This window comes from Pimephales promelas, chromosome 5, assembly GCF_988280905.1.
Source record: "Pimephales promelas chromosome 5, fPimPro1.hap1.1, whole genome shotgun sequence".
In the NCBI taxonomy this organism is placed as follows: Eukaryota; Metazoa; Chordata; class Actinopteri; order Cypriniformes; family Leuciscidae; genus Pimephales; species Pimephales promelas.
Window position 1 is genome coordinate 33,067,375 of NC_142773.1, and position 25,009 is coordinate 33,092,383.

General features: G+C 38.2%; 1 protein-coding gene across 9 annotated transcripts in view; it reads left to right on the forward strand.

Moving 5' to 3' along the window:
* The first annotated feature begins 3,713 nt into the window (after nucleotides 1-3,713).
* kif1ab (kinesin family member 1Ab) overlaps nucleotides 3,714-25,009 on the forward strand; it is a 30,075-nt gene continuing 8,779 nt past the window's right edge. For 2 of the 9 annotated variants that reach the window (XM_039677163.2, XM_039677172.2), the window contains exons 1-37: nucleotides 3,714-4,041; nucleotides 6,080-6,266; nucleotides 8,056-8,129; nucleotides 8,264-8,443; nucleotides 8,560-8,625; nucleotides 8,709-8,887; nucleotides 9,358-9,469; nucleotides 9,715-9,792; nucleotides 9,884-9,949; nucleotides 10,032-10,049; nucleotides 10,135-10,213; nucleotides 10,374-10,452; nucleotides 11,039-11,181; nucleotides 11,383-11,421; nucleotides 13,199-13,401; nucleotides 13,489-13,568; nucleotides 13,656-13,731; nucleotides 13,809-13,888; nucleotides 14,820-15,010; nucleotides 15,111-15,291; nucleotides 15,484-15,556; nucleotides 15,648-15,741; nucleotides 15,886-16,034; nucleotides 16,172-16,350; nucleotides 17,012-17,149; nucleotides 17,525-17,821; nucleotides 19,541-19,659; nucleotides 21,010-21,095; nucleotides 21,249-21,369; nucleotides 21,611-21,785; nucleotides 22,140-22,230; nucleotides 22,331-22,449; nucleotides 22,533-22,588; nucleotides 22,668-22,776; nucleotides 22,904-22,970; nucleotides 23,465-23,549; nucleotides 23,712-23,817. In XM_039677163.2, coding sequence (XP_039533097.2) covers nucleotides 6,161-6,266; nucleotides 8,056-8,129; nucleotides 8,264-8,443; nucleotides 8,560-8,625; nucleotides 8,709-8,887; nucleotides 9,358-9,469; nucleotides 9,715-9,792; nucleotides 9,884-9,949; nucleotides 10,032-10,049; nucleotides 10,135-10,213; nucleotides 10,374-10,452; nucleotides 11,039-11,181; nucleotides 11,383-11,421; nucleotides 13,199-13,401; nucleotides 13,489-13,568; nucleotides 13,656-13,731; nucleotides 13,809-13,888; nucleotides 14,820-15,010; nucleotides 15,111-15,291; nucleotides 15,484-15,556; nucleotides 15,648-15,741; nucleotides 15,886-16,034; nucleotides 16,172-16,350; nucleotides 17,012-17,149; nucleotides 17,525-17,821; nucleotides 19,541-19,659; nucleotides 21,010-21,095; nucleotides 21,249-21,369; nucleotides 21,611-21,785; nucleotides 22,140-22,230; nucleotides 22,331-22,449; nucleotides 22,533-22,588; nucleotides 22,668-22,776; nucleotides 22,904-22,970; nucleotides 23,465-23,549; nucleotides 23,712-23,817 — 4,094 coding nt within the window. In that variant the 5' untranslated portion in view covers nucleotides 3,714-4,041; nucleotides 6,080-6,160. The remainder of the gene's footprint in view (nucleotides 4,042-6,079; nucleotides 6,267-8,055; nucleotides 8,130-8,263; nucleotides 8,444-8,559; nucleotides 8,626-8,708; nucleotides 8,888-9,357; nucleotides 9,470-9,714; nucleotides 9,793-9,883; nucleotides 9,950-10,031; nucleotides 10,050-10,134; nucleotides 10,214-10,373; nucleotides 10,453-11,038; nucleotides 11,182-11,382; nucleotides 11,422-13,198; nucleotides 13,402-13,488; nucleotides 13,569-13,655; nucleotides 13,732-13,808; nucleotides 13,889-14,819; nucleotides 15,011-15,110; nucleotides 15,292-15,483; nucleotides 15,557-15,647; nucleotides 15,742-15,885; nucleotides 16,035-16,171; nucleotides 16,351-17,011; nucleotides 17,150-17,524; nucleotides 17,822-19,540; nucleotides 19,660-21,009; nucleotides 21,096-21,248; nucleotides 21,370-21,610; nucleotides 21,786-22,139; nucleotides 22,231-22,330; nucleotides 22,450-22,532; nucleotides 22,589-22,667; nucleotides 22,777-22,903; nucleotides 22,971-23,464; nucleotides 23,550-23,711; nucleotides 23,818-25,009) is intronic. The other 7 variants (XM_039677166.2, XM_039677167.2, XM_039677170.2 and 4 more) reach the window with 5 other exon arrangements.

Sequence of the window (25,009 nt, forward strand, 5' to 3'; positions counted from 1 at the left end):
CAATGTCTCCACAGTCTAGATGTAAACCTAACAGAGCTAAAATTACTATGGGCTAAAGCTTGTATAATCCTGTTTTCAGAGACAGAAATTCTACACATGTATCGAAAAATAAAATTTCTTATTATGGCAGTACAGGTAGGCACACCAACATTTACAAACATCTGACTGGCACTACTCCATCTTGGTTGTTTTAAAAGCAGTCTCATACCATCGTTATACGCAACAATCAGTCTCTGCATGTTCTTTTTGCTGTACGACCGCCACAAGTGGGCAGTATATAGAGGTGTACAGAATGCTTTGAATAGAGCTACCTTAACATAAGCAGAACACATGCCAAATTTACGTACCAGCACATTAGCCTGACCATATATCTTACGACACTGTCTATTGATGTCCTTATCATCCGATAAATCATTTGCAATATGATGGCCAAGATATTTTATCTCTTCACACACTTTAAGGGCAGTACCAGATAGAAAGAAAACTGGGAATACTAAATTCCTGTCTTCTTTTGTTCTGACTATCATGACATTGCTCTTACTTGCATTATATTTGATATTAAAATCTGCACCGTACTGAGAGCAAACCTTTAACAGTTGCTGCAACCCAGCACTATATGGGCAGATGATTACCAAATCATCTGCATACATAAGGTGATTAGTGAGAGTATTTCCTATCATGCATCCTGTATTACATTTATTTAACTGTTGAGACAAGTCATCCATATAGACATTAAAAAGGAAAGGTGACAAAATACCACCCTGTATTTTAGTCCATTGACGTAATTACATTTTTAATTTGACTTTAGTACAATAATAGATTTATCTTCAAAATATATTTTTTCTTGCCTATGCATCTGAGGAGATAATTGTGTCTCTATATTTCACAATGTTACTTTTAATATTATCTCAAAACTACTTTTTTAATATACTTTTTATATTTTACATTGAATATTTAATATAAGGTTTAATTACTATAGTTTTCCTCAAGATAACACCAGACAAAGTCAAGATATATTTTTGTTGTTGCTATGGACTAAGTTGACAAGAGATTAGTACTGGTAGCGTAGGCCTGAGAAAAAACGGATTTCACGTTAGTGATATAATTTAAGAACAATTACTACTTGTTGTTTTACAGAACATCACAGTTATAGATTATATGAGAATAGTAAGGGCCTTAAAAACATTCTAACTAACCCACTGAAAAAATCAATACAATTTCTCCATTGACATTTGAGATATAAGCCATAAAAACGTAACCATACATGGTAGACTTAAAACCAGCTACGGCTGTACTAAGCGATTGTATATGCTCATATAAACGTCAAAAGTTCATGGGGCACTAACTTTGTTTTAAGATAAATGCCTTTTATTCGCGATGTATTGGATAAGTACTTCATTACCCACAATCCTGGACAATCCCACAATCCAACAGTGATGCATCTGATTGGTGGAAGTCGTGTCACGTGTCTGAAACCCCGCGAAGGTACGTGAAGACTGAAGATCGCGTAATGACGTAGGGCTAAGTTCATTGGTCGCACTTCTGAGACGCCCGCGCGCCACTGGATGTGCAGTTGCCACAGCTTAGCTAATGAGCGAGCCAGAGACTCATGTTTTTGCACGTTGAGCTGCAAATGCGTTTGCTTCAGTAAATCGAGGAAAAGGAGTTTCCCTGCACATTCACTATATAAAATTCACTGGAGGAAAAAGTTCACGTGCCCGTCGTCAGATTTGGAAGTCGCTCAAAAGGCTCTTTCACGGTGGTTTTCAGACGACTTCAGTGAGGCACGGTGGTTATGGGAGGAGTAGTTCCTTGGAAATGAAAATATGTACACAGGCTTGTACCCTTGACTTTTTTTTGGATTTTCTCTTCGTTTTTTCACTCGAAATGATGTATTGTATGCTTATGAGTTCAGCCGTTGCTGATTATCCTCAGACATGCTCTAATACTCTTTAGATATGGATTTTACTAAATGTGAATGGGAGAAATGAATGGGAAATTTACTTCAGGCACCAGCGCTCTCTCGGGCTTTGGGCGGGACTGTGATGCCCATGGAGAGACAGAAAGCGCTCGGACTAAATCTAAACTATCTTAAACTGTGTTCCGAAAATGAACGGACATCTTACGGGCTTGGAACGACGTGAGGGTGAGTCATTAATGACATAATTTTCATTTTTTTGGGGGGTCAACTAACCTTTTAAGGGTGTTTCCCCCCACTCTACCCTACACTGACAATGGTTCAGTCAATATTACTTTTGTACAGCTAGCTATCAAAGTATTTTACATTTTTTACAAAAAATATACACACTGAACCAAAACTTTTGTAAGTCTCCTAATGATCAATAATTTATGACAACATATGTTTCTACATTGCTTTAAACTTATCAAAATACATTTTATATGTTATACAAGTCAATATAATTTAAGTTGAAATTACTTAAACATCCAAGTTGTGCTTAAAAAATTAAGGCAGCGACTTTTTTAAAAAGTGTGTGTTCACCAATTAAGGCGTTATTTATTTGATCAAAAATTATAGTCCAGTTATGTGAATACCCACATAGAAACATTGTTTCGGCCCAGATCTGGCCCACATCTGGCACTTGAGGGATGCGGTTCTGGCCCACATGCAGCAATGAATGATGGTGCTTGGGTGGCCCACTCCTGTTTACCAAATCTGGGCCACAAGCAGGCCATAGCAATGCCACATGTCAGCCAAGAGCAAAGAAATAAACCAGAACTGGACTTTATCTAAGCCACAAAATCTGTGTATATTAAACATGGAGTCGTCTCAACCTTAATAAGCCTGTTAACAAACAGAATCACTGAAGGAAAGAAGAGAATGGAAAAAGAGACGAGCAGAACAACTACTGACTTTAGACACAGTCTTAGATGAAATCACCTGAAGAGAAAAGAAGACATTAAATCTGAAGATCTCAGCAGAGGAGGATTAAACAACTCCACAAACAGCATTACCAGCTTCACTTACAGTATTACTAACCAGACTGACTTTATTTCTGTCAGACTTCTACAGAAGATTTTATTGAAAATTAACAGAGGTTTAACTCTGTGTTTCATTTGAAGTCACGAAAACATCAGAATCTCTGAAGGAGAAAATCGTAATTGGTTACCATTATGGAGATCAGCAATTGTGCTGCTTAATATTTTTTTTCAGGATTATTTGATGATTGAAAGTTCAGAGCTTTACTTGGAATACCAATCTTTTGTATCATTATAAATGTTTTTACTAATCACTTTTGATCAATTTAATGCATCCTCGTTGAAAAGAAAATACATTTTCTTATATATTACCCTAATTTTTAATTATTATTATTATTTTAAATAACTCAAGTCCCCTTTTTTTAAGTGAACCCAACTTGTTTGTCTCTTGCATAAGCTTAGCTGGCACCCTCTACCGTTCATAATGAGTTCATTGAGAGCTGTGCAGGCTGAGACACAGACTCTGCTGGGAATTTAAAACGAGCTCGTGCTTTTAATGCTGTGGTTTATATTCGAGGACACGGAAGCAAATCCATGACCGTGGTCTTTTTTAACCGCGACCTGTGATGCTGTAATCGCACCCTTCCTATCTGTCTGTGGCTCTCAGCCTCCCGTTCTCTCTTTCGCTCCCTCTCCCTCCCTGTGCTGCATCAATGCCGCTAGCTCCCACACTGATGATGTCATCAGCGACTCACGGCTGATCAGCATCCTTGGCTCCACCATAAGAGCCATTTTGTGTTAGTCTGAAGAAACACTCTCTCTCAACACATCCTCACATCCATTAACCCCTCCCTCTGCTTGGCCCTTCTTGATGCACCACTGCATACCAGGCCCTGCAAAACCAGTCTCCCTCAGCTCAGTCGGATGGTCTTGTCAGGGGGGGGGCTCCACCTGCTTTGATGTCGCTGGACTAGGGAGAGGCTGCAGAGCCTATTGGAAAAAATAAAACAACTGGGTGAGGAAGAAGACGGCGGATGGAAGCAGACTTGATGGAATAACTCACAGCTGTCCGCAATCTCAACAGGATATTGCCATCAGGAATCAGTTAAGTGAGGTCTTGATGTTTGTTTAGGCCTATTTTATAACCAGCGTTTTTCATGTCTCTAATGAGAATACGGAGGGTGGTGCACTCCACTCCTGTTTTGTCCGGAAAGCCACACAGGCTGGTGGAATACAAGTCAGCAAAAAATGAAAAAGATCTGGAGATGGATGTTTATAAATTATAGAATAGAATGATTTGTTCAAATTTGATCTTGTACTAGTGATACTATTTTATCATACACATAAATTGTTTTTATTATTTTTGGATATCAAAGGACATCGCTCCAGTCTTGACCGTTCTGTTGGCCACAGTGCTGAAGGATGCTGTTTATGTTGGAAGGGTGAGGCCATGAAATCTGGGCCTTTTCCGTTATTTAAATGTTTTCAATTTCAAAAGCCGGTCAGATTGAACTGATAATTACTGAGAAATGCCTACGGTATTAATAACGATATGCAAACAAGAAAAATAATCGTATTATTTTTTTATTAGTTTGTTATTGTTATTATTTTGAGGTGGGCTATGGTATTTAAAGTAGCCTACGCACTAATATTTGTGGAGGAGGGAACGATTTACGTAGTATTTATATTGGAAATGAGAAAATCTGTATTTGCACTCTAGTAACAGACTTTAACACCCCAAGTCTACCGCGACGCGACAACCACGAGCGCTCCTATTATAGTAATAGCCTATGCAAACTAGTGATGCCGATTATAATTGTGTAGATAGTTTCATTGATTATATTGGGAGCGTTTTTATTTGTCGCGTCTCTAGCAGTGTAGCTTATGGGGTGATACTGCCGCATCGCAGCATACGCAGAGGCGGTTCTTAAATAAACAGACGGAATACATATTTATATATTATAACCTTGTTTAGGATATCTGCTTGTCCTCTGTGGCCGTTGAAACGGGTTCATTGCGTTTGTTTTGCCGGGTGGACTAAGCTGACGCAAATGCCCGTCCATCACAGCTGATTCATGACACTATTGGCTGACGGTCAAGGCAGCCATTTTCAGTAGACTATACGGACTGTGTGTGCGCGAATAACATTTTCTCAATGCGCCGTATTGTGTACAAACATAACTGTGATTTTGCACTCGAAGGATGGCACCCAGCCCAGTCTTTCAGTCTGGATAAATCTTGTTCAAATTTAGGCTAACCACAGCTTGTTTATTGTAGGCTACATTTTATTTTTCCTTTTTTAATATTTCACTTGAATTATTTTGACAACGGGTGGGTATAGGCTTAGGCTAGCTATATCCCACTTGAAGTTGCCAATAAAACAAAAAACGAATCAATTGTAAATGAACAAGATAATTTACCATATTCAATTTTGATATCCTATAGCCTAAATTTCTTTTTTTATTAGTAAAGAATCAACTCGGACAATTATGTCTAATCTATCACTGATTTAGACCATGATTTGTAGCCTAATATTTTGTAGTATGAAATAATTTAAATATAACTTTGTCTAATTTTTCCCCCTTTACCCCTTTTAATGGATTAAGATATCCATGGTTTGGGCAGTTATATTAAGAGGTGTTAAAATGAAATGTCACTAACCCAGAGTTTACAGCGTGTTGGTTAACATATGTTGTGAACAGGCTGTTGGTTATTTTATGTGCCCATACCTGTTTGTAAGCCTGTTTTGCTATACAGCTAGTTTTATAAATTCACATAGCCATATCAAGTGTACAGTAATCTGCTGAATGTGATAGTCCTGATGAGTCATGGTCTCTGGATCTCAGAGAGCTCCATTACCTAAATTAGATTATCTATAGTGTAACTTAGCCAATACAATCTCCTGAACAGATTCATGAGATTTTTCCTTAATTATTTATTTATTATTTCTAAGTGAATTGCTGAGGTACTAAATCTAAAGTGTAAGCCTTTCTTGCCTCGTTTTGCATTTATACTGTATTACTCTTTATTCTACAGTGAAGTAAGTTTCACATATATAACAAATATAAATGCTCATACCCCTTTTTTAATAATGAAACAAAAAAGATTGCAACACATAGCATGTCAGTGTTTCTCTCTACAGGTGGCAGGTGGCCTCTGATTCCTGGCAGGGCTTCGTCCAATCAGATCCTGTGCAGTAGCAAAGCCCCAGCACTCAGACACCATGGCGTGTGCCTCGGTGAAAGTAGCTGTGAGGGTCCGACCCTTCAATTCACGAGAGATTGGAAAAGATAGCAAGTGTATCATCCAGATGTCAGGCAACACCACCAGTGAGTGCTCTTTCAACACATCTGTTTTCACTTGCTATCAATGATCATTTGAACTATAAGAGTTACATGCCAGTGTGCCCACTATGCTGTAGTAATAATTTATGATCATACTGAAATATTTATTCTGATGGTCTCTCATCAGCACCCCCATGAGAGAAAACATTGCATCTCTAGGCTTACGGGTTTTTAAAATGTCAAAGGTGTCATGCTTTTGGTAAAGGTTAGCTTTAATTGATTGGGTGTGCTGTCACCACCTGACTAGATTTGTTGACTTACTATTTGTTTCATAGGGAAAAGGTTTCATTTTTTTAGGTTTCATTTTTTTTTTAGTATCGAATTTTAGTAATTTATATGTAATATTCTTGCAGTAATCCATGAAAACAAAAATATGAGGAGCAAAATCACATTTTCACTTAGAGATGGAGACTGGTTCATCTCATATAGTTTGATGTGGAGAGTGGCACAATAACACTTATTATTTAATACTATGATGCTAGAGAAACACAAAACAGCAAGATAATAGTGCCATAATGATAAAAAATTTAATATTTTGAATGGAAAATACTGTTTCATGGACAGTAAAAAACATGGTTGCAATGCTTTATTTTGATGGTCCGTACATCTGTACATGTTCAGAAACATTCCCCATTTCAGGCCAATCTGTGGCATTTCCAGCCCGCGTTTCTAGAGTAGCTCCAAAAACTGTAAAGCGTCCTATTGTTCTGTCTGCAGCATGAGTGGGAAAACAGAGTCAGCTGATGCAGAGTGTGAGGTCAGACACACTGCATGGCTTTGTGCTAGTGAGAGGATGCAGCGAGGTTCATGACCTCAGTCCCAGAACCCAAGGGATGGCATGATTCACGCTTCCTTAGTCTCATCTGTCTTGAAACATGCCTACATTATGCATATACCCTAGGGTATATTACCAGTATGCCGTTTTGATGAGTACATTGAGATATTGAATGATTTTTAATATTTTTTTGTCATTTTTGGACATGGCTTATGTGGATAAATAATCAGACAGTCTGGTCTTAATTTATATTAAATGGCATTTCATGTATAATTATAGTTAAATATAAATTATTTATTTATTTGGAGTGTACTTTACTGTTCAAAAGTTTGGGGTTGGTAATTTTTTCATATAATTTTTAATATTTAGCAATGAAGTCTCACCAAGGCTGCATTTATTTGATCAAAAATACAGTAAAAATAGTAATATTGTGAAATGTTATTACAACTTAAAATAACAGTTTTTCTATTTAAATAAAAATAATTGATTCCTGTGATGTCAAAGCTGAATTTTCAGCATCATTACTCAAGTATTAAGTGTCACATGATCTGTCAGAAATCATTCTAATATGCTGATTTGCTGCTCAAGAAACATTTATTATTATTTTCAGTGTTAAAAACAGTTTAATATTTTAGTGTAAAGTGTTTTTTTTTTTTCAGAATTCTTTTATGCATAAAAAGTTTAAAGGAACAGCATTTAACATAAATATTTTGAAACATAAAATTTATTCAAGGTCACTTTTGATCAATTTAATGTGGCCCTGCTGAATTAAAATAATTCCTTACAAAAAAATTTGGACAGTAGTGTAATATATTTACAAGAATAATGACATTCTTCTATCCTCATTATAAGGTTTTAAGCACCATCTTTTGGCATTTCAGGTCTGATCATGAAAGAAATTAAATGAAAATGGGGAAATAGTTTAATGTATGGTAGTTTGTTGTTTTGTCCAATTGATTGTAGATTTATTCTTATAGACACATTCTTTTTGCTTTCTAGCAATTATAAATCCAAAACAGCCAAAGGAGAACAAGAGCTTCAACTTTGACTATTCCTATTGGTCGCACACAACGGTGAGTTTCTTGACACATGGTAACTGGTGAATCTGCCTCTTATGCAACTCACTGCTGCTATTTTTAATTCTACTATGATCATGATGGCTGTCCTTGAGACATTTAAGCTGAGTGTGTGTTTATGTCTTCAACAGCCAGAAGATGTGAACTTTGCATGCCAAAGGCAGGTTTATAAAGACATAGGGGAGGAAATGCTTCTGCATGCCTTCGAGGGATATAACGTCTGTATCTTTGCCTATGGGCAAACTGGGGCCGGAAAGTCATATACCATGATGGGCAAGCAAGAGAAAGACCAAGAAGGCATCATCCCATTGGTAGTATACTATAATACCATGTGTTATTGACTTCATCACTGTCTTTGATATTGTAGCAAATAGATGCTTCCACGTTTGTGGAAAAACCTTCTCAATGCTTAATCTCTCTGTGACAGCTATGTGAGGACCTGTTTACCAAGTTCAATAACAATAATGACAACAGCATGTCATACTCAGTTGAGGTAAGAGCAACACCTTCATCATAAATTGCAATTTTCACAGAATCTGTAGAGCAAGGGAAAATTGTTCTGTTTTTTTTTTTCAGGTCAGTTACATGGAGATCTACTGTGAGCGTGTGCGGGACCTTCTGAACCCAAAGAACAAAGGGAACCTGCGTGTGCGAGAGCATCCTCTGATGGGTCCGTATGTGGAGGACCTATCTAAACTGGCTGTTACTTCCTACAATGACATTCAAGACCTGATGGACTCTGGAAACAAGGCCAGGTGACACAAATTTAAAGGAGTAATTCACTTTTTAGTAGTTCACAAGATATCCATGTCATTCTTTCTTCAGTCGAAAAGAAATTAAGGTTTTTGATGAAAACATTCCAGGATTTTCTCCATATAATGGACTTCATTGGGAACCAAACGGTTCAAGGTCCAAATGAGAGTTTCAGTGCAGCTTCAAAGGGCTTTAAACGACACCAGACGATGAATAAGGGTCTTATCAAGTGAAACGATCGGTCATTTAAAAAATAAAAATAACAAAGTTTAAGTTTTATAAGCTCAAATGCTCGCCTTGCTCTGTTCTGTGATGCGGGATTGTGACTCTCCTGTTCAAACTCGTTCATCAAAATGAAATAATCTTTTTTCGAGTCATTTGGTTGATTCAACGAACAAAATGAACAAATTGACTCGGAAAAAGATTTGTTCACCACTGCATCACTTTTGCTTACCATGCTGTTCATTCGCAGGACTGTGGCGGCCACCAACATGAATGAGACCAGCAGCCGCTCCCATGCTGTATTCAACATCATCTTCACGCAGAAACGACATGATAGTGATTCAGAAAACACGTCTGAAAAGGTACCTCTCCTTCAGCCTTTACCACCAGGCCTCCATGTATAGCTGTGTTTAGCATTGTTATACTGTATATGAGAATGTGCGACTGCCTGTTCAGAAATAGACTAGAATGCAAAGGTAGGTGAGTGGACTCCCTGCAGTTCGAACATCTCTGATGGATGTTGGCAGTTTGACAGTTGCTGAACTTGCTGGTATGTGCATTAGAGCGCTTTACTGTTCTGAGACACAACATTTTTGTACTCAAACAGGTCAGCAAAATCAGCTTGGTAGACTTGGCAGGGAGTGAGCGGGCGGATTCTACTGGAGCTAAAGGCACGAGACTTAAGGTGAGTCACTTTAAGTTCAACAGAGTTTCATGAAATGTGTCATTTCAGATGAGTGCATCCATTAAATGTGAATGCTTTGTCCCATTTCTAGGAAGGAGCCAATATCAACAAATCTTTAACAACACTGGGCAAAGTTATCTCTGCGTTGGCCGAGATAGTAAGAATTCTTTTAATTTAAATAGGAATGTTGTTGAAAGAAAAGTAAAGTAATTTTAAAAATGTTTTCTTTTCTTTTGTAGGACTCTGCACCAAACAAGGTGAGGATCAGTTGAATATTTCTGTAATAATCAAGCATTATGGCTGTAGCTTTGACAATTGACATGGCTTCTGTTCTCCGTACAGAACAAGAAAAAGAAGAAAGTTGAGAGCTTTATTCCATACAGAGATTCAGTTCTGACATGGCTACTGAGGGAAAACCTTGGTATGAAGCTTCATGCCCCTTGCACACACCTTTTTAACAATAATCATTGCTCTCCATCAATTAAAGCATTTAATATTGCCGTCAACATGGTCAATTTAACTGTGGTATGGTCCAAAACTATAAAAACTTTCCTGAAGGTACAATGTTTTTCATTTATCAGGAGGTAACTCTCGCACTGCCATGGTAGCAGCTCTAAGCCCTGCTGATATTAACTATGATGAGACACTCAGCACACTCAGGTAAGAACAACATGATGCCATAAAGACATTACTTAATATTAGATTAATTGTGTCACAAAATTCTACACACTTTTTCGTCATGTTACAAGAAATGCACTTTATGGAAAACAATGATCATTACGCTCATGTTCTAAACTCATATGACTTTTGTTCGTGGAAGGAGAAGTTTAGCTGAATGTTAATGGTGCTCTTTTGTCCATTTAATGAAAGTAAATGGTGACCAGAATCTGTCAAGCTTTGAAAATGACTCAACATATTTCAAACAAATCATTACAGAAAACTTTGGATTCAGTGTGCAAGTCTTGGTTATGTGGATAATGGTGTTCACGTTAACTTTCATTGTATAGGAAAAATGAGTTTGGACATGCTACATTTCTTCTTTTCTGTTTCATTGAATAAAAATAATAATACAGGATTTGAATAACACATTTTTTTTAAAGTTATTTTATTTTTTGGGCTTAAAAGCTTTCTTCCGGGCCGGTCTCAGTTGTTATTACTACCAGTTTATGTTGATTCTGAAATACTGGGCTATTTAGGACATTCTGATGCTGTCTTTGGATAGTTAATCGCAATATCACTGTCACAGATATGCTGACCGAGCCAAGCAGATCCGTTGCAACGCCGTCATCAACGAAGACCCCAACAACCGCCTGGTGCGTGAGTTGAAGGAAGAGGTGGCTCGTCTGAAGGATCTGCTTTATGCTCAGGGTCTTGGAGACATCATTGAGAGTGAGTCACCTGTGATATATTTTAAACAGAGGAGTTACAACATTTCATTCTTCTTAAAATTGAATTTGAAGTGCAAATGCTGCCAAGACAATGAACCTAGAAAAGCAAATATTCTCTACATTTACATAATCAGAAACCTGAGGGTCAGACAGCTCTAGGAATGTGTCTGAAGGATTTGTCTTCTCTCTCTGTTTCTCTCAGCATATCGGGCACAAGCTCCTGGGATGTCTGCTCTCAAATGTGTGTATTTTGGCACTCTAAATGCTTCACAGCTTACAATAACCCAGGGGTCGGCAACTTTTTTTTTTCCTTAAAGGGTTAGCTCACCCAAAAATGAAAATTCTGTCAGTATTTACTCACCCTCATGTTGTTCCAAACCTCTGTGTGTTTATTTGTTCTGCTGAACACAAAGGAAGATATTTGGAAGAATGTTTTAATCAAACAGATCTCATTCCCCATTGACTACCATAGTAGGAAAAATACATACTATGGTAGTCAACGGGTATTGAGATCTGTTTGATTCCAAATATCTTCCTTTGTGTTCAGCAGAACAAATAAACATATAGAGGTTTGGAACAACATGAGGGTAAGTAAATACTGACAGAATTTTCATTTTTGAGTGAACTAACCCTTTAAGTTAATTGTATTCTATAAAGCTATATATATTTCTATTATTAAGCTATATTTTTTGAGCGCAAAAATAAACAAAGCAGTGCCAAAGTTTGTCACCCATGCAGCACTGTGAACTGGACTGTGCAACTCATAGGACATATACATTTATTAAGGTTGCACAGGTCAGTTTTTGATTTGTCTAATACATTATGATTTTTCCTACATTTTTGCTTTGATGGCTTAAAGAGATCGCTATTTAAGATTTCACCAAAAAAAAAAAAAAGAAGAAAAAAGAATTCTGTCATTATTTGATCGCCCTCATGTCATTCCAAACCTCTATGGCTTCATTTCTTCTGCTGAACATAAAAGATGTATTTTTTTCCAATGGAAAACAAAGGGGTCCAATGTTGATTGGTTGCCAACATTCTTCAGTCTCCCTTTGTGCTCCATAGAAGATAAGACAGTCATACAGGTTTGGAGTGACACGAAGATGAGTAAACAATGACTGCATTTTTATTTTTGAGTGAACCTTTAATATGAGCAATTTATATTTCAAAACAATTTATGGAATTATCGAGGTTTATGGGAAATTAGCATGCCTTTAATCTGAATTGTTAGTGAGTGTATTATTTACATATTTCAAAATTATTTTGTTTTGCTATTAAGATTCATATCATACATTTACTTTCCAAAGACTATTATTTACCCATATTTGCTTCTTGACGGGTGTTCATTTTGGACTTTGACTTAATAATAAACTACCAAATAATATTACAATCATATAACAATCATAAATCCTCTGTCCTTTTCATGTGTCTGCCAACACTGACCATTCGTGATGTTGCCAACCCCTGTGATAACCAAAGCAGGAATCTCTGGACCACCAAAGTCTATGCTGTGTGATTTTTATCTATTCAGTTTAAATAAAACGTTTCATTCTGACATAATTGTACATTGCTGCTCTGATGGTCCAGGGGTGCTCTAGAGGTTTGCTTGAAATTTGCCTCTATGAAAAGCATAGGCATGTAGTTCTGTGCAGTCACAGATCAATATTACATTGAGTGTTCAGTTCATCTCCATGCTCATTATCTCAAGCATGGTCTGATGAATTTGAGGCATGAGGGAAAAATCCATTAGTAATCATGTTTTTGATCTTCTGATTTACTTAAAACACACACACACACACACACACTCACACACAACAGTGTCTGAAGTCCCCAAATTGATGCCGTCTGCCTCGCGCCCTGCAGCTTTATAACCTCTTTTAATTTGTTGTTGACCTTTATGTTTGACACTTTCTACTCTTCCTCCTTCCCCTTCTTTTTTGTTTCCATGGTTTTCCTTTTTCTCTTACCTCAATTTTCTCCCTTGACTCTCCAACCTGTCATTCCCACTTATTGCCCAGACTTGTCCAGTTACAAGACTAATATCAATAGCATCCAGGCTATCAATCAAAGGGGTGATTTCTCCACAGTGACCAATGCCATGACAGGGATGAGCCCCTCCCCCTCTCTCTCTGCCCTGTCCAGCCGAGCTGGCTCCATCAGCAGTCTGCATGACCGGATCATGTTCAGCCCGGGAAGCGAGGAAGCCATTGAGAGGCTGAAGGTGGGTGAGAGGATGGTGGGATGACTGGATGAATGGTTTGATAAATTAATTGCTGATCTTTTAAATGTCGATCTCTTTTCCTACTAGGAAACTGAGAAGATAATCGCAGAACTCAATGAAACTTGGGAAGAGAAGCTTCGCCGCACAGAGGGGATTAGAATGGAAAGGTTGGAGATCCCTGGGAAGGCTTTTATCTTGAAATGTGTATGAAATTATTCAAGTTCATTTGTAAAAAAAACATCTATTGTCATTAGGGAGGCACTTTTAGCTGAAATGGGTGTGGCGATGAGGGAAGATGGAGGAACTGTTGGAGTCTTTTCACCAAAGAAGGTTAGAGGATTGTTTAGTGTATTCTAAAAGGATCTAGTCAAGTCATTTCCTTCAACTAGCACTTCTTTATTTTTCAGACTCCACACCTGGTCAACCTCAATGAAGATCCACTGATGTCTGAGTGCTTACTATACTACATTAAAGATGGAATCACCAAGTAAGGATGTTGTTTATTTACAACCAAGATATTCACCCATGGACCTTTGAGGGGTCTCTGTGGACAAAAAAACCCTTGCCGCCTCATATATTTATACGATTTTTAAACAAAACAACGTTTATGATTTATTTTTTTACCCAAAATCCATTGCTCCATCAATGTTTATTAAAAACATTTATAATTTTTTTCTGCAATCACACACTATGGGGAGTAGTAAAAAGCACATTTTTGTTGAGGTGTGCCTTTAGCCCCATTGTACCCTAAATTAAATCCAGGATAAAAATGATGGTTTAAATGTAAACCTGCTTATTTTTAAACAAGTTTTATAGTTTGGTGCACATAATTATTAGATAAACCTTGAATTTAAGCTTAATCCTTATTGGTGCAAACCACCCTTTGTGTAGAAAGTGATTCACATAATATTATATTTCTGTGAATTACCATCTATTAAGTGAACTGAACAATATTAATGATTATATTTAATTAGTGTTAGTTTTATACTTTTGAGTAATTAATTGTTTGAATTGAGTAATAAAGACAATTTGACCCCCTGTTCTAATGTGAAACGTATTTATTGATTTGTATGACACTCTTTGAGTGATATTTTAGTTTATTCACCAGAATAAGCCAGTAATTATGGCTAAGTTGCTAGTAATACAGTACTATTAAAGATATTTCTTGTGTGTTCATGCTTAACTACTCAATCATGGCTAATATTCCTGTACTATATATGTTCAGTTAATCATTAACTACTAGTGTATCAAAAAAAATCATATTTATTGATATTAAATGATCATTATAATAGAATTTTAATGAGTATTAATCAATATCTGATTTTTCCAATATCTATTTAGTATTTTCCCATGGCATTTCTCTATCTGTATCTTTTCCCCTTTATTCTGACAAATGGCCTCCGTATTTTCCTCTGCAGGGTTGGCCGCGAGGATGCCAGCAGTCGTCAGGACATTGTCCTGAGTGGCCATTTCATTCAAGACGAACATTGTATCTTTACAAGTAGTACAAATGCCTCGGGAGAGGGTACGGTGGTCCTGGAGCCCTGTGAGGGAACAGAGACTTATGTTAACGGCAAGAGAGTGACAGAGCCCACTATTCTCAGATCAGGTAGCTCTTCAGTTTTCAGGCTAAACACAGATTCAGTCTGATGAACCACACTTTTTTGGTGCCTGTAAGACCCAGATTGTGACTCCGTCTATAATCTTAGGTAACCGTATCATTATGGGCAAGAGCCACGTGTTCCGTTTCAATGACCCAGAGCAAGCACGGCAAGAGAGGGAGAGGACCCCATGTGCAGACACACCTGTGGAGCCGGTGGACTGGGCCTTTGCCCAGAGAGAGCTATTGGATAAACAAGGCATTGATATGAAACAAGAGATGGAGCAAAGGTAGCACTTCTGTCACACTTTTGTGGTTCTATAACAGCATGCATTTTTATCATCCATGACAATCACTTCAAATGGCACAAACAGCCCATCTTAAAACACCAGATAAAACTAGCAAACCAACCAAACTATGAATAGTTCCAGGTACAATATCTAGGTTTTGTGGCTATATTCTGATGCTTACATAATTTACAGGTTACAGGAGCTGGAGGATCAGTATCGCAAGGAGAGAGAAGAAGCAAGCAATCTTCTGGAACAACAGAGATTGGTAAGCCATTTTAGAACTTAATTACTCTATAAGAAGTTACAACCTGAAGAAGCTGGCAATTTAAACATATGTAACATTCATTTTTGTTTAGGACTATGAGAGTAAGCTGGAAGCTCTTCAGAGACAGGTTAACTCCAGATATTACCCAGAAACCACTGAGGAAGAGGAGGAACCAGAAGATGAAGGTGGGTAAAACAGTTTGAATAACATAGGTATTATCTGATTAATATATATAAAATACAATAATAAGATCACAGATTTTTTTTTTTTAAGTTTAGATGTTTCTGGGACATCTCATTTCTAAACGGTTTCATATTTTGATCCTGTAGTGCCGTGGACAAAGCGGGAGACAGAACTGGCTCTCTGGGCTTTCCGGAAATGGCGATTCTATCAGTTCACCTCTCTCAGAGACCTGCTCTGGGGAAACGCAATTTTCCTCAAGGAGGCTAATGCTATTAGTGTGGAGCTGAAAAAAAAGGTACATTGAAATCATTTTAGGTCAGCCTGATTATCATTGTATGAAATCATTGTATTTAATTTAATTGTTGTTGTTGTTTTTTTAGATAAGTTACAGTCCAACTTTAAATTTTTTTTCTTTTCTTTTTTTCTTTGCAGGTTCAGTTTCAGTTTGTGCTGTTAACGGACACACTGTACTCCCCGCTGCCCTCTGACCTCCTGCCCCCCAGCATAGCCAAAGACAGGGAGAAAAGGCTGTTCCCTCGCACCATTGTTGCAGTAGAGGTCCAGGACCAGAAAAATGGTGCCACACACTACTGGACCCTGGACAAACTCAGGTCCAGTGAGATCAAATATACATAATATGGTCATAAGAGTGAAGTCTTGCCCTGTAGTTATTGATCGGGAGTAAATGACCAATTAAAAGCAGCAACGCTGCTACTAACTACGTAGCTCATCTATTTTCAAAATGGTACGTCGCTTTTTTCCAGTAATGACTGAGCTACTTTTTACATGTAACGTGAAAAAAATTCTTAATTGATATCAATTGAATGTAGTTCAGACTGTTCATGTGTATATAGACAATTCACTATGTATAGACAATTCCTTGTGCCTTTATGAGTTTAACAACCCTTGTTAAATACTTATCTGATTAAATTATATATCATCTGTGTATGCATTAAAAATGTATTGTCCTATTAAAAATCTATTTTTGGTAGTTTTTTGTTAGTAAACGAGAGCACTAACTAGACACAGGTGCAGACAAGACAGAACATAATTGCGACAGATACACCATGTGCAGAATGTGTCATCAACATTTTTGCTGTTCTCCTAGAAGATAAATATTGTACATTTTACATTCTTATAGCTATTAAAAGTTAATTTCACCTTTTAGGGCCGGGGTAGATTAGTATGTTGATGATCTCAAAGCTAACAGGCTAAAGCTAATTTAGATTTTTTTCTTTTTCTGAAGCTGATGCTTTACTATTGTCCCTGCAGACAAAGACTGGATTTGATGAGAGAAATGTACGACCGGGCAGCAGAGGTACCCAGTACGACAGTTGAGGACTGTGATCACATGATGTCCGGTGGTGACCCTTTCTATGACCGCTTTCCATGGTTCCGACTGGTTGGTCGGTAAGTAATCAATAAGTCGAGCACAATAGAGATTGCCGTGCAACTCTAAAGTGTCGAGTGGATGTTGGTTTTTCCACTGTACAAGACTGGAACCTGCCTATGATTTGCATTATTCCTTCCCCTTTGAGTGGAATGGCAAGCTATTTGCAGGCTTCGTTCATTGAGCAACTTTGCACTGATTTTTCAAAATTCAATCAATCCATATGCTACACCTAAGCTTGAACACTCCTTACCAAACACACTAGATCATTAGCCGAACACAGATTTGGAGACTCATGGCTGGGTTTATGCTGGCATACAATAATGCCTTACATGTGAGCAAGTGTGTGCACGTGTGTTGTACTAACCCAGTTCCCGTGTCTCCGGCTGCACCAGCACTCCTATTCTCAACACGTGCATGAGCGAGCGCATGAGTGACCTTACCCTCTCCCCCACCCTCTCCGACCCCGACTCTGACATAACCGAGCTTGCCGATGAGCGGCATTATGGGAAAGTCGAGGTGGAGGATGAGGAGTTGGAGGACCTGGATGATGAGATCTTTTTGGAGGACCCTGGCTCAGAGCTTGGGAGAGAGGAGGAGGAGGAGGATGGTGTGGGGGAGCACTGCCCAGGTGTCAGCGATGGCCAGGACCCCTTTTACGACCGCTGGCCTCTGTTCAGTTTAGTGGGAAGGTTGGTGAGGTTTCAGGAGCATGCTGTCAGAGGAAACTAGCTCTTTCACACTGAGACACAGAAAACAGGGTCTGTTACAAGAATTTCCTACCAGGGCATCAAACACATGAACAGCACCAGCAAGGTTCACAATATCTATTGCCAAGATTGATTAAATAACGAAGACATTATGTCAACAATTTACATTTATTAATAAAAATAGTAGAAATCAATAACAATTCACAGATCACTAGATTACATGATTTGAGTTTGAAAGTGTAAAACTGTTGGCCTGATCTAAAGGAAGTTTTATACATGTCTTGGACAATATGCATTGATATTCTAATATTGTGACATACAGTGTTGAATAGGCCATTTCAATGGGATTTGAAGTGTTCAGTAACTGAATGAGAGGAAACCGAACAAAAGGAATAGCAAAGTGAAGATACTTTCTGTGAAAATCGCAGTAGACTACTGGTGACAGATCCCTAATGGATGTTTATCGTTACAAGGGGCAACTTTTTCGCGTTCGAAGTAACAGTACTTAATAAATATGCAAGTATTTTAAATGGCAATCACATCAATTCCACCTTGTTTTGAAAGATACTCCACTGAATGGCAGCGTGATACATTTTTGTCCGCTCTTTTCTGAAATGAAATTGGCATTCTCGTCATTGCTTCTGTGATCGATATAAATCAGCAGATTGTTATTTCTGAAGAGCTCAAGATGAAAGAGCTGGTTTCGACTACAGCAGTTTCAATCAGGCATGCCAGAGCTAAAAATTTGTATCAGGGTTTTGGATTGGCTCTCACACTCTCACTTCCTTGCACACATGCAACATGCAAGATTTGTGACGTGGGTTGCGTTTGATTTCTCTTTTAAGTTGATGGCGATCAAATTCATGTATGTTAATGTCATTTCAGTTTTTTGCTTTCCAGTTTGCATTTGGCCCAACAAGCCAAATTTGGAGTTTATTTTCTCACTAAACATTTTCTTTATCTGAGCATGCTATATTTGCGCCTCACCAATCTAGTTGTAAGCTCCTCCCCTCTGGCCACGCCTCCTGCGACTCTTGACCCCTGCCTGTCAAGCTTCGTCCAGCGATACATTAGGATCAAGAGGGCAGATCTGAAGTGAATTATTGAATTTGTTGGCCAATCCGACACCAAACGTGACCGCATACAATGTCAGGGATTTCATAGACACATAATCGTGTCATTGAATTATAGTTAATCCTTCAATCAGTTACTGAAACATCAGTAAAATCTAGATGTGTGACAATGTTAATCTTCACCTGTGAGTACGACTTGACAATTTAGACAATCAATCAGTCAAAAGTTATAGTGTAAACTAGCTTGTGGTGCAGTTCTCCTCTATATGCATGTTCTTGAAACACTTCACCAACCCCCACAGAGACCCTTGCTATCCCCCCTTTCTGTATCATTTTATGAGAATAGGGGCTATAATAAAGTATTCACATATGAACCACAGACCGACAGGGCACTTTTTAGCTTTCGCTGGAGCAGCTTCTTGTTTGGTTGCTTTTTTTGTGTCTGATGTTGTGTTGTCTAGTGGCAGTGTGGCTGAGTTGATCTTCAGTGACATTTTTTCCCATCTTCTTTTTCCATTCATTTTAACCCTCTTACTTTTTTCTTTTCACCCCATCAACTGTCTCAAAACCCTCTTCTTTCTTCTCCTCTCCTCCTTTTTCCCATCATCCTCTACTATTTCTCTCATAGGGCATTTGTGTATCTGAGTAATCTGCTGTACCCTGTGCCATTAGTGCACCGTGTGGCCATTGTAAGTGAGAAAGGCGAGGTCAAGGGGTTCCTCCGAGTAGCAGTACAAGCCATATCAGGTAAGATCATCTTCATGATCCTTTGACAAATCTATTTTGATCAGATTCCATTTTTAAATTTTAATTTAAACAAAAATTTTTAATTTAAATTTTTTTTTTTTTTGTAAAGTAGTACAACAAGGCTCAGTATTCAGACCGATTTTGTTTTCTTATTTCACTGGATATTTCCTTGTGTTTTATGAATACAGGATATTGTTTTGTTTTTTTGTTTTGTTTCTCATAATTTGTTGCCTCTGGTCCTAATTAAGTTTAGATATGTTTTGCATCTTACCAACATTATATACAAAATATGAAAAAAAATTAAAATGTTGCTAAAATACAATCATGTACAGACTCATTGCATGGCATCGCTAAGTTTTCTGGTCCCTGTATAGACGCTTTCATCAGACGCGTTGCCATGGTGATGAGCTGGCCCAAAGTTAACTTCCGTTCTGTTCGTTTATTAGCGTTTACTGGATAATATGGCATTGACTACAAATGCAGTGAAAGTTAAGGTGATGAGCAGGTTGTTGAGCTGTGGGGTGCAACCTGACCTAGGGAGCAAACGCAATTTTTAAAAATAAAAATGTCAAGGTTTCCTATGAGGGAGACGGCGGTATTAAAATAGCCTATGTTTATCTGAGTGATAACCGGTACAGTGTTTCCCGTATTTATTTGTGGCAGTCCACCACATTATCAGCGCTGACCGCCACATATTGATTTCCGTGTTTTTAACAATTTAAGATGGGAAAAGTTGTAATTGACTGCAAAGTTGCGTGCAGCGCATATTCGCACGCTCGCTCTCTCTCTCTCTCTCGCAAACACATTGACAGCGGACCAGTCTGTGTATTGAATGGTTAGTATCATAAACAGCGCTGCACAGATCCATCCAACATGCTGTCAATGTGGAGACCCACCTTAAAAAAAGGTTAGCAAGCATGTAAGAAGCCTAGCTAATAAGGAGAGCTATGTTAACCTTATCAAACCCCGCCGTCGCGCTCGCCACAGTTTTTTTAACACTGCGGTAACTCAGACACGTCGGTAGAACATCTTGTCTCCAATTTTGTTCAACGGGTCTGGCAGTGTCACATTTCAGTTTGGCCAGGTAACATTTATTTTCTTTGACTGGCAAGAAATACCAGCTACTAGATTATTTACTTGTTATGGATTGTCTCCGCACGCAAGTCTGCCGGAAGTTAAGTTTGGGCCAGATTAATGCACATGCGCAGTACCGTTTGTTTATGTTGTCACTGCTGAAAGCGTCTATACAGATCAGCCCTCCAAGCTCTGGGCCCCCTTTACTCAGTCCCTACTAGCGAGCCCCCTGTACAGATTAAATGTTCAGCCATAATCTTTTATTTCTTGCCACAGCTGACGAAGAAGCTCCTGATTATGGCTCCGGTGTGAGACAATCAGGAACTGCTAAGATTTCATTTGAGGATCAACAATTTGAGAAGGTTGGTTGTGTCACACATTTTATGTAACTGTTCATGCTCACAATTATTATCTCAATATTTGAGTAAGGCTTTGGACTTTCAGGCATTAAATTGTTTTCATAAAAGGTGAGACACCATCAAGAGTAAAACCATCAACCTTTTCTCTCTGCTCAGTTCCAAACAGAAACTTGCACCGCTGGGACAAACACATCTCAAGAGGAGCTGCGCATCGTAGAAGGAGAAGGACAAAACTCAGAGATCAGTGCTGATGAGGTCAACAACAACACCTGTGCAGGTAATAAGGAAAAAAAAAAATTAATTTATTGATTAGAGATTGATATCAATTTTGCACAATGTATTATGATTCATTTATGCATGCCTCAACATGAAATAAAATGCCCAATAATCATGCTGTGATATTTCACTGCTAAACTAGTGGCATATTGTGTGTAAATAGTGACTTGCACAAAATAAGAGTCAGCGAGAAGTGTTTGTATTCTAATCTGATCTGTTTTCTCATGCATTGCTTCATCTAGCCTCTCCTGATGTTCCTAACAGTCCTCTGAAGGGCTTTCTGGAATGTCCTCTTGATGTGGCTCAGGAAAAATCATTTCAGCACTTAAAAATCGGCAGCAACTTCACCTTTAGGGTCACAGTGCTTCAGGCCTCCAGCATCTCTGCTGAGTATGCAGATATCTTCTGCCAGTTCAAGTGAGTACTTGTATTCCAAGTAATTTGTGTACATTCATAAGATTTATCAGGGCTTTCCATAATAAAACTGTGCTGCACATTGTTGTAGCTGACTGATTTTATGGTTAGAAAGGCAACCACTTATGCAGATTATGCATGTTTATGCCACAGTGTTTTAGACAAAGGCTTTTAAAAAAATAAATTAAATAAATGAACATGCTGCTTAATTTTTAAATTTGTTTTTTTTGAAAGTTGCCACTCAAAAATAACGTTCCCTCTCAGTTTGAATGGGATTGACGCTTCTGCAGACACTGATCCAAGAAAATTGCAAGACATCTGATGCAATCTTGTCTCAGCCACCCTGTCTTTTTCCAGCTTTATTCATAGGCATGACGAGGCATTTTCCACTGAGCCATTAAAGAATACCGGCCGAGGGCCTCCTCTGGGATTCTACCATGTACAAAATGTAATCACAACCTTTGTGCCATCAAGTAATTCAGCCATATTTCAGATTTAAGAAATTAATCAAACATAAATGATTTATGTGTGATTTGCTACTATTGCAGATAACCGTAGAGGTCACCAAGTCTTTTGTGGAATACATCAAGGGTCAGCCTATCGTTTTTGAGGTATTTGGCCACTTCCAGAAACAGCCCTTCCCTCCTCTCTGTAAGGACTTGATAAGGTGAAAATTTTTTTTTTTAGATTATTATTATTTATTTATTTTTAGTCACCTAAAATGTCAACTAAAAGCTTCCCTCCTTACAGTTCATTACGTCCAACAAGAAGGCAGTTCCCTAGGGTCATGCCTCTGTCAAAGCCAGGTGAGTTGATATTTTGACTAATTTCTTGACCAATTCTTGTGGTCGTCTGTGTCTGAAGTCTGCCTCTGTCTCCCCACAGTGCCTGCCACAAAACTGAGCACACTCACACGCTCCACGGCTGGCCCCTGTCACTGCAAATATGACCTTATGGCATTCTTTGAGATCTGTGAGCTGGAGGCCAACGGGGAGTGAGTATATGATAAACTCATGACTTGTAGGATATCAGTGCTTAGTAAGTTACTCATTGAAGTCTGTATGTATGGGAGGTTATTCATATGTAATGTAACCCTTGTACCTGTTTGTGTATTTTTTTAGCTATATCCCAGCTGTTGTTGATCACAGGGGTGGAATGCCCTGCCATGGTACATTCCTGTTGCACCAGGTAAACATGAATTCATCTTTCTGTCCGTAACAACTCAGTAAAATAACTTCATCAAAGCTGCATTTATTTGACCAAAATGAATAAAAACAGCAGTAATATTGTAATAGTATTACAATTTACTGAATATATACTGTATATATGAAGATATTTATTCATGTGATGCTAAAGCTGAATTTTCTTCAGTGTCACATGATCCTTCTGAAATCATTCTAATATGCCGTTTTGGATAATATTTAATATTATCAATGTTAAAAACATTATCAATTTTAGTGCAGCTTAAATATTTATGTGGAAATGGTGATGCACTTGTTTCAAGATTCTGAATTATTTAAATTTATTTAAAATAGAAATACATCCTGAATACTGTACATCCTTGCTGAATCCTTGTATTAGTTTCAGTCCAAAGAAAAAAAATCTTACAGACCTGAAAGGTTTGAACAATTGTATAGTTTGAAATTGAAATGAGAGATTTGCGATTGACACATTTTCCACAGGGCATCCAAAGGAGAATTACAGTCACTATTGCCCAGGAAACCGGCAATGATTTTGAGTGGAAGGAGGTTAAAGAGCTCGTCATAGGTTAGAAAATGCTTTTTATCTCTTAAAAAAATAATTAATAAGAATTTCTGGCTTCCATCGCATTAAACGCCAGCTTGCATTGAGGACAAGTGAAGATGTTATTATGGCGAATGTTCAGGCAGAGTTTCAGATGACTCAGCATCACATCTGTTCTTTTTTTAGGGCGCATCCGTAACACACCCGAGGCAGATGAGACTATCATTGACCCCAACATCCTGTCCCTCAACATCCTGTCTTCAAGCTACATACGACCATCTTATGATGACAGGTATACCACTGATATGTAAAGTGAGATCCAGTACCTCTAAATAATATTTAGCAATGTTAGCAATATCAAAATTAGGGATGTGAATTTCTGCCAAAAATGGCATTCGAAAATCGAGGAGCAAAAGTCGACTATCGTTCGAAAATCGGAGAAAAAAAAAAAAACGCACTCACACAATAACAGAAAGGGAGGCTAATTCCATCTTTAGCGATTTATTAATTGAACAAGTGACATGTTTTCGTCATTTTTTTAACACAGAAGAATAATTGGAAGAAGAAAAAACTAAAAGCACAAAAAACGATTTTGCGTCGACAAACCAGATGCTCGCTAGATCAAAAAATAATATCATGCAATAATGTTTTTATGCGAACCTGCCTTGTAACCGGCAACAGCCGACTTTTTAAACAAATTCGTTTCGATGAAGATAAACAATTCATAGGATAACGCTTATGTCATATTCTTGTTCAGAAAAATTAGCACGTCAACATGTTCTGGAAGGAGACGCGAGCGCAACCTGTTGACGATTAGTCCAACCGCGGAGAACACCCGCTCGGATGGCACAGATGTCGCAGGCACACTCAAGTAGGAGATTGCTAACTTTGCCAGGTGGGGATATTTCTTCGCGTTGGCCTTCCATCAGCGTTCATTGGTGGGCATATACTGTATCTTGGCAGTATTGCAAGAGTTTGGTTGTCGCTGTTGCTGTCTGCTCGATGTTATCCTCGCCAAACAAGACCGCAATCGCTGCAGCAGAGAGGGCGTCATTTTGTGGATTTTTAGCCGCCGGTGGTTCAGTAGGCATTTCTCCCGATTCCCGATTCAGTGCATTCACGACAGTGCTCTTCTTCTGTTGTTTGTTTAGACTATGTTCAAAAAGCTGGTATCCTAGATCGCCCAGTAGTGGGTTTCATGCATGTTAGTGACACCTTGTGTCCCTAACAGGAAAATACCTTGCTCCGCGATCTGTGACAGTAGGCGCTGCGTCAATTATGTTAAATACACATTGGAATTATAGCACGAAAATATAACGATATTCGAAAAAGCTTTTTTATGATCGAAGTTCGAACCCATTTCGACTATTCGACCATTCGAAGATCGTGACTCATCCCTAATCAAAATACTTTTTAAATAACTAATTTAAGTGTTAACAACACTAAAACCTCATAACATTAAATTAATTATATTCTTTTATATT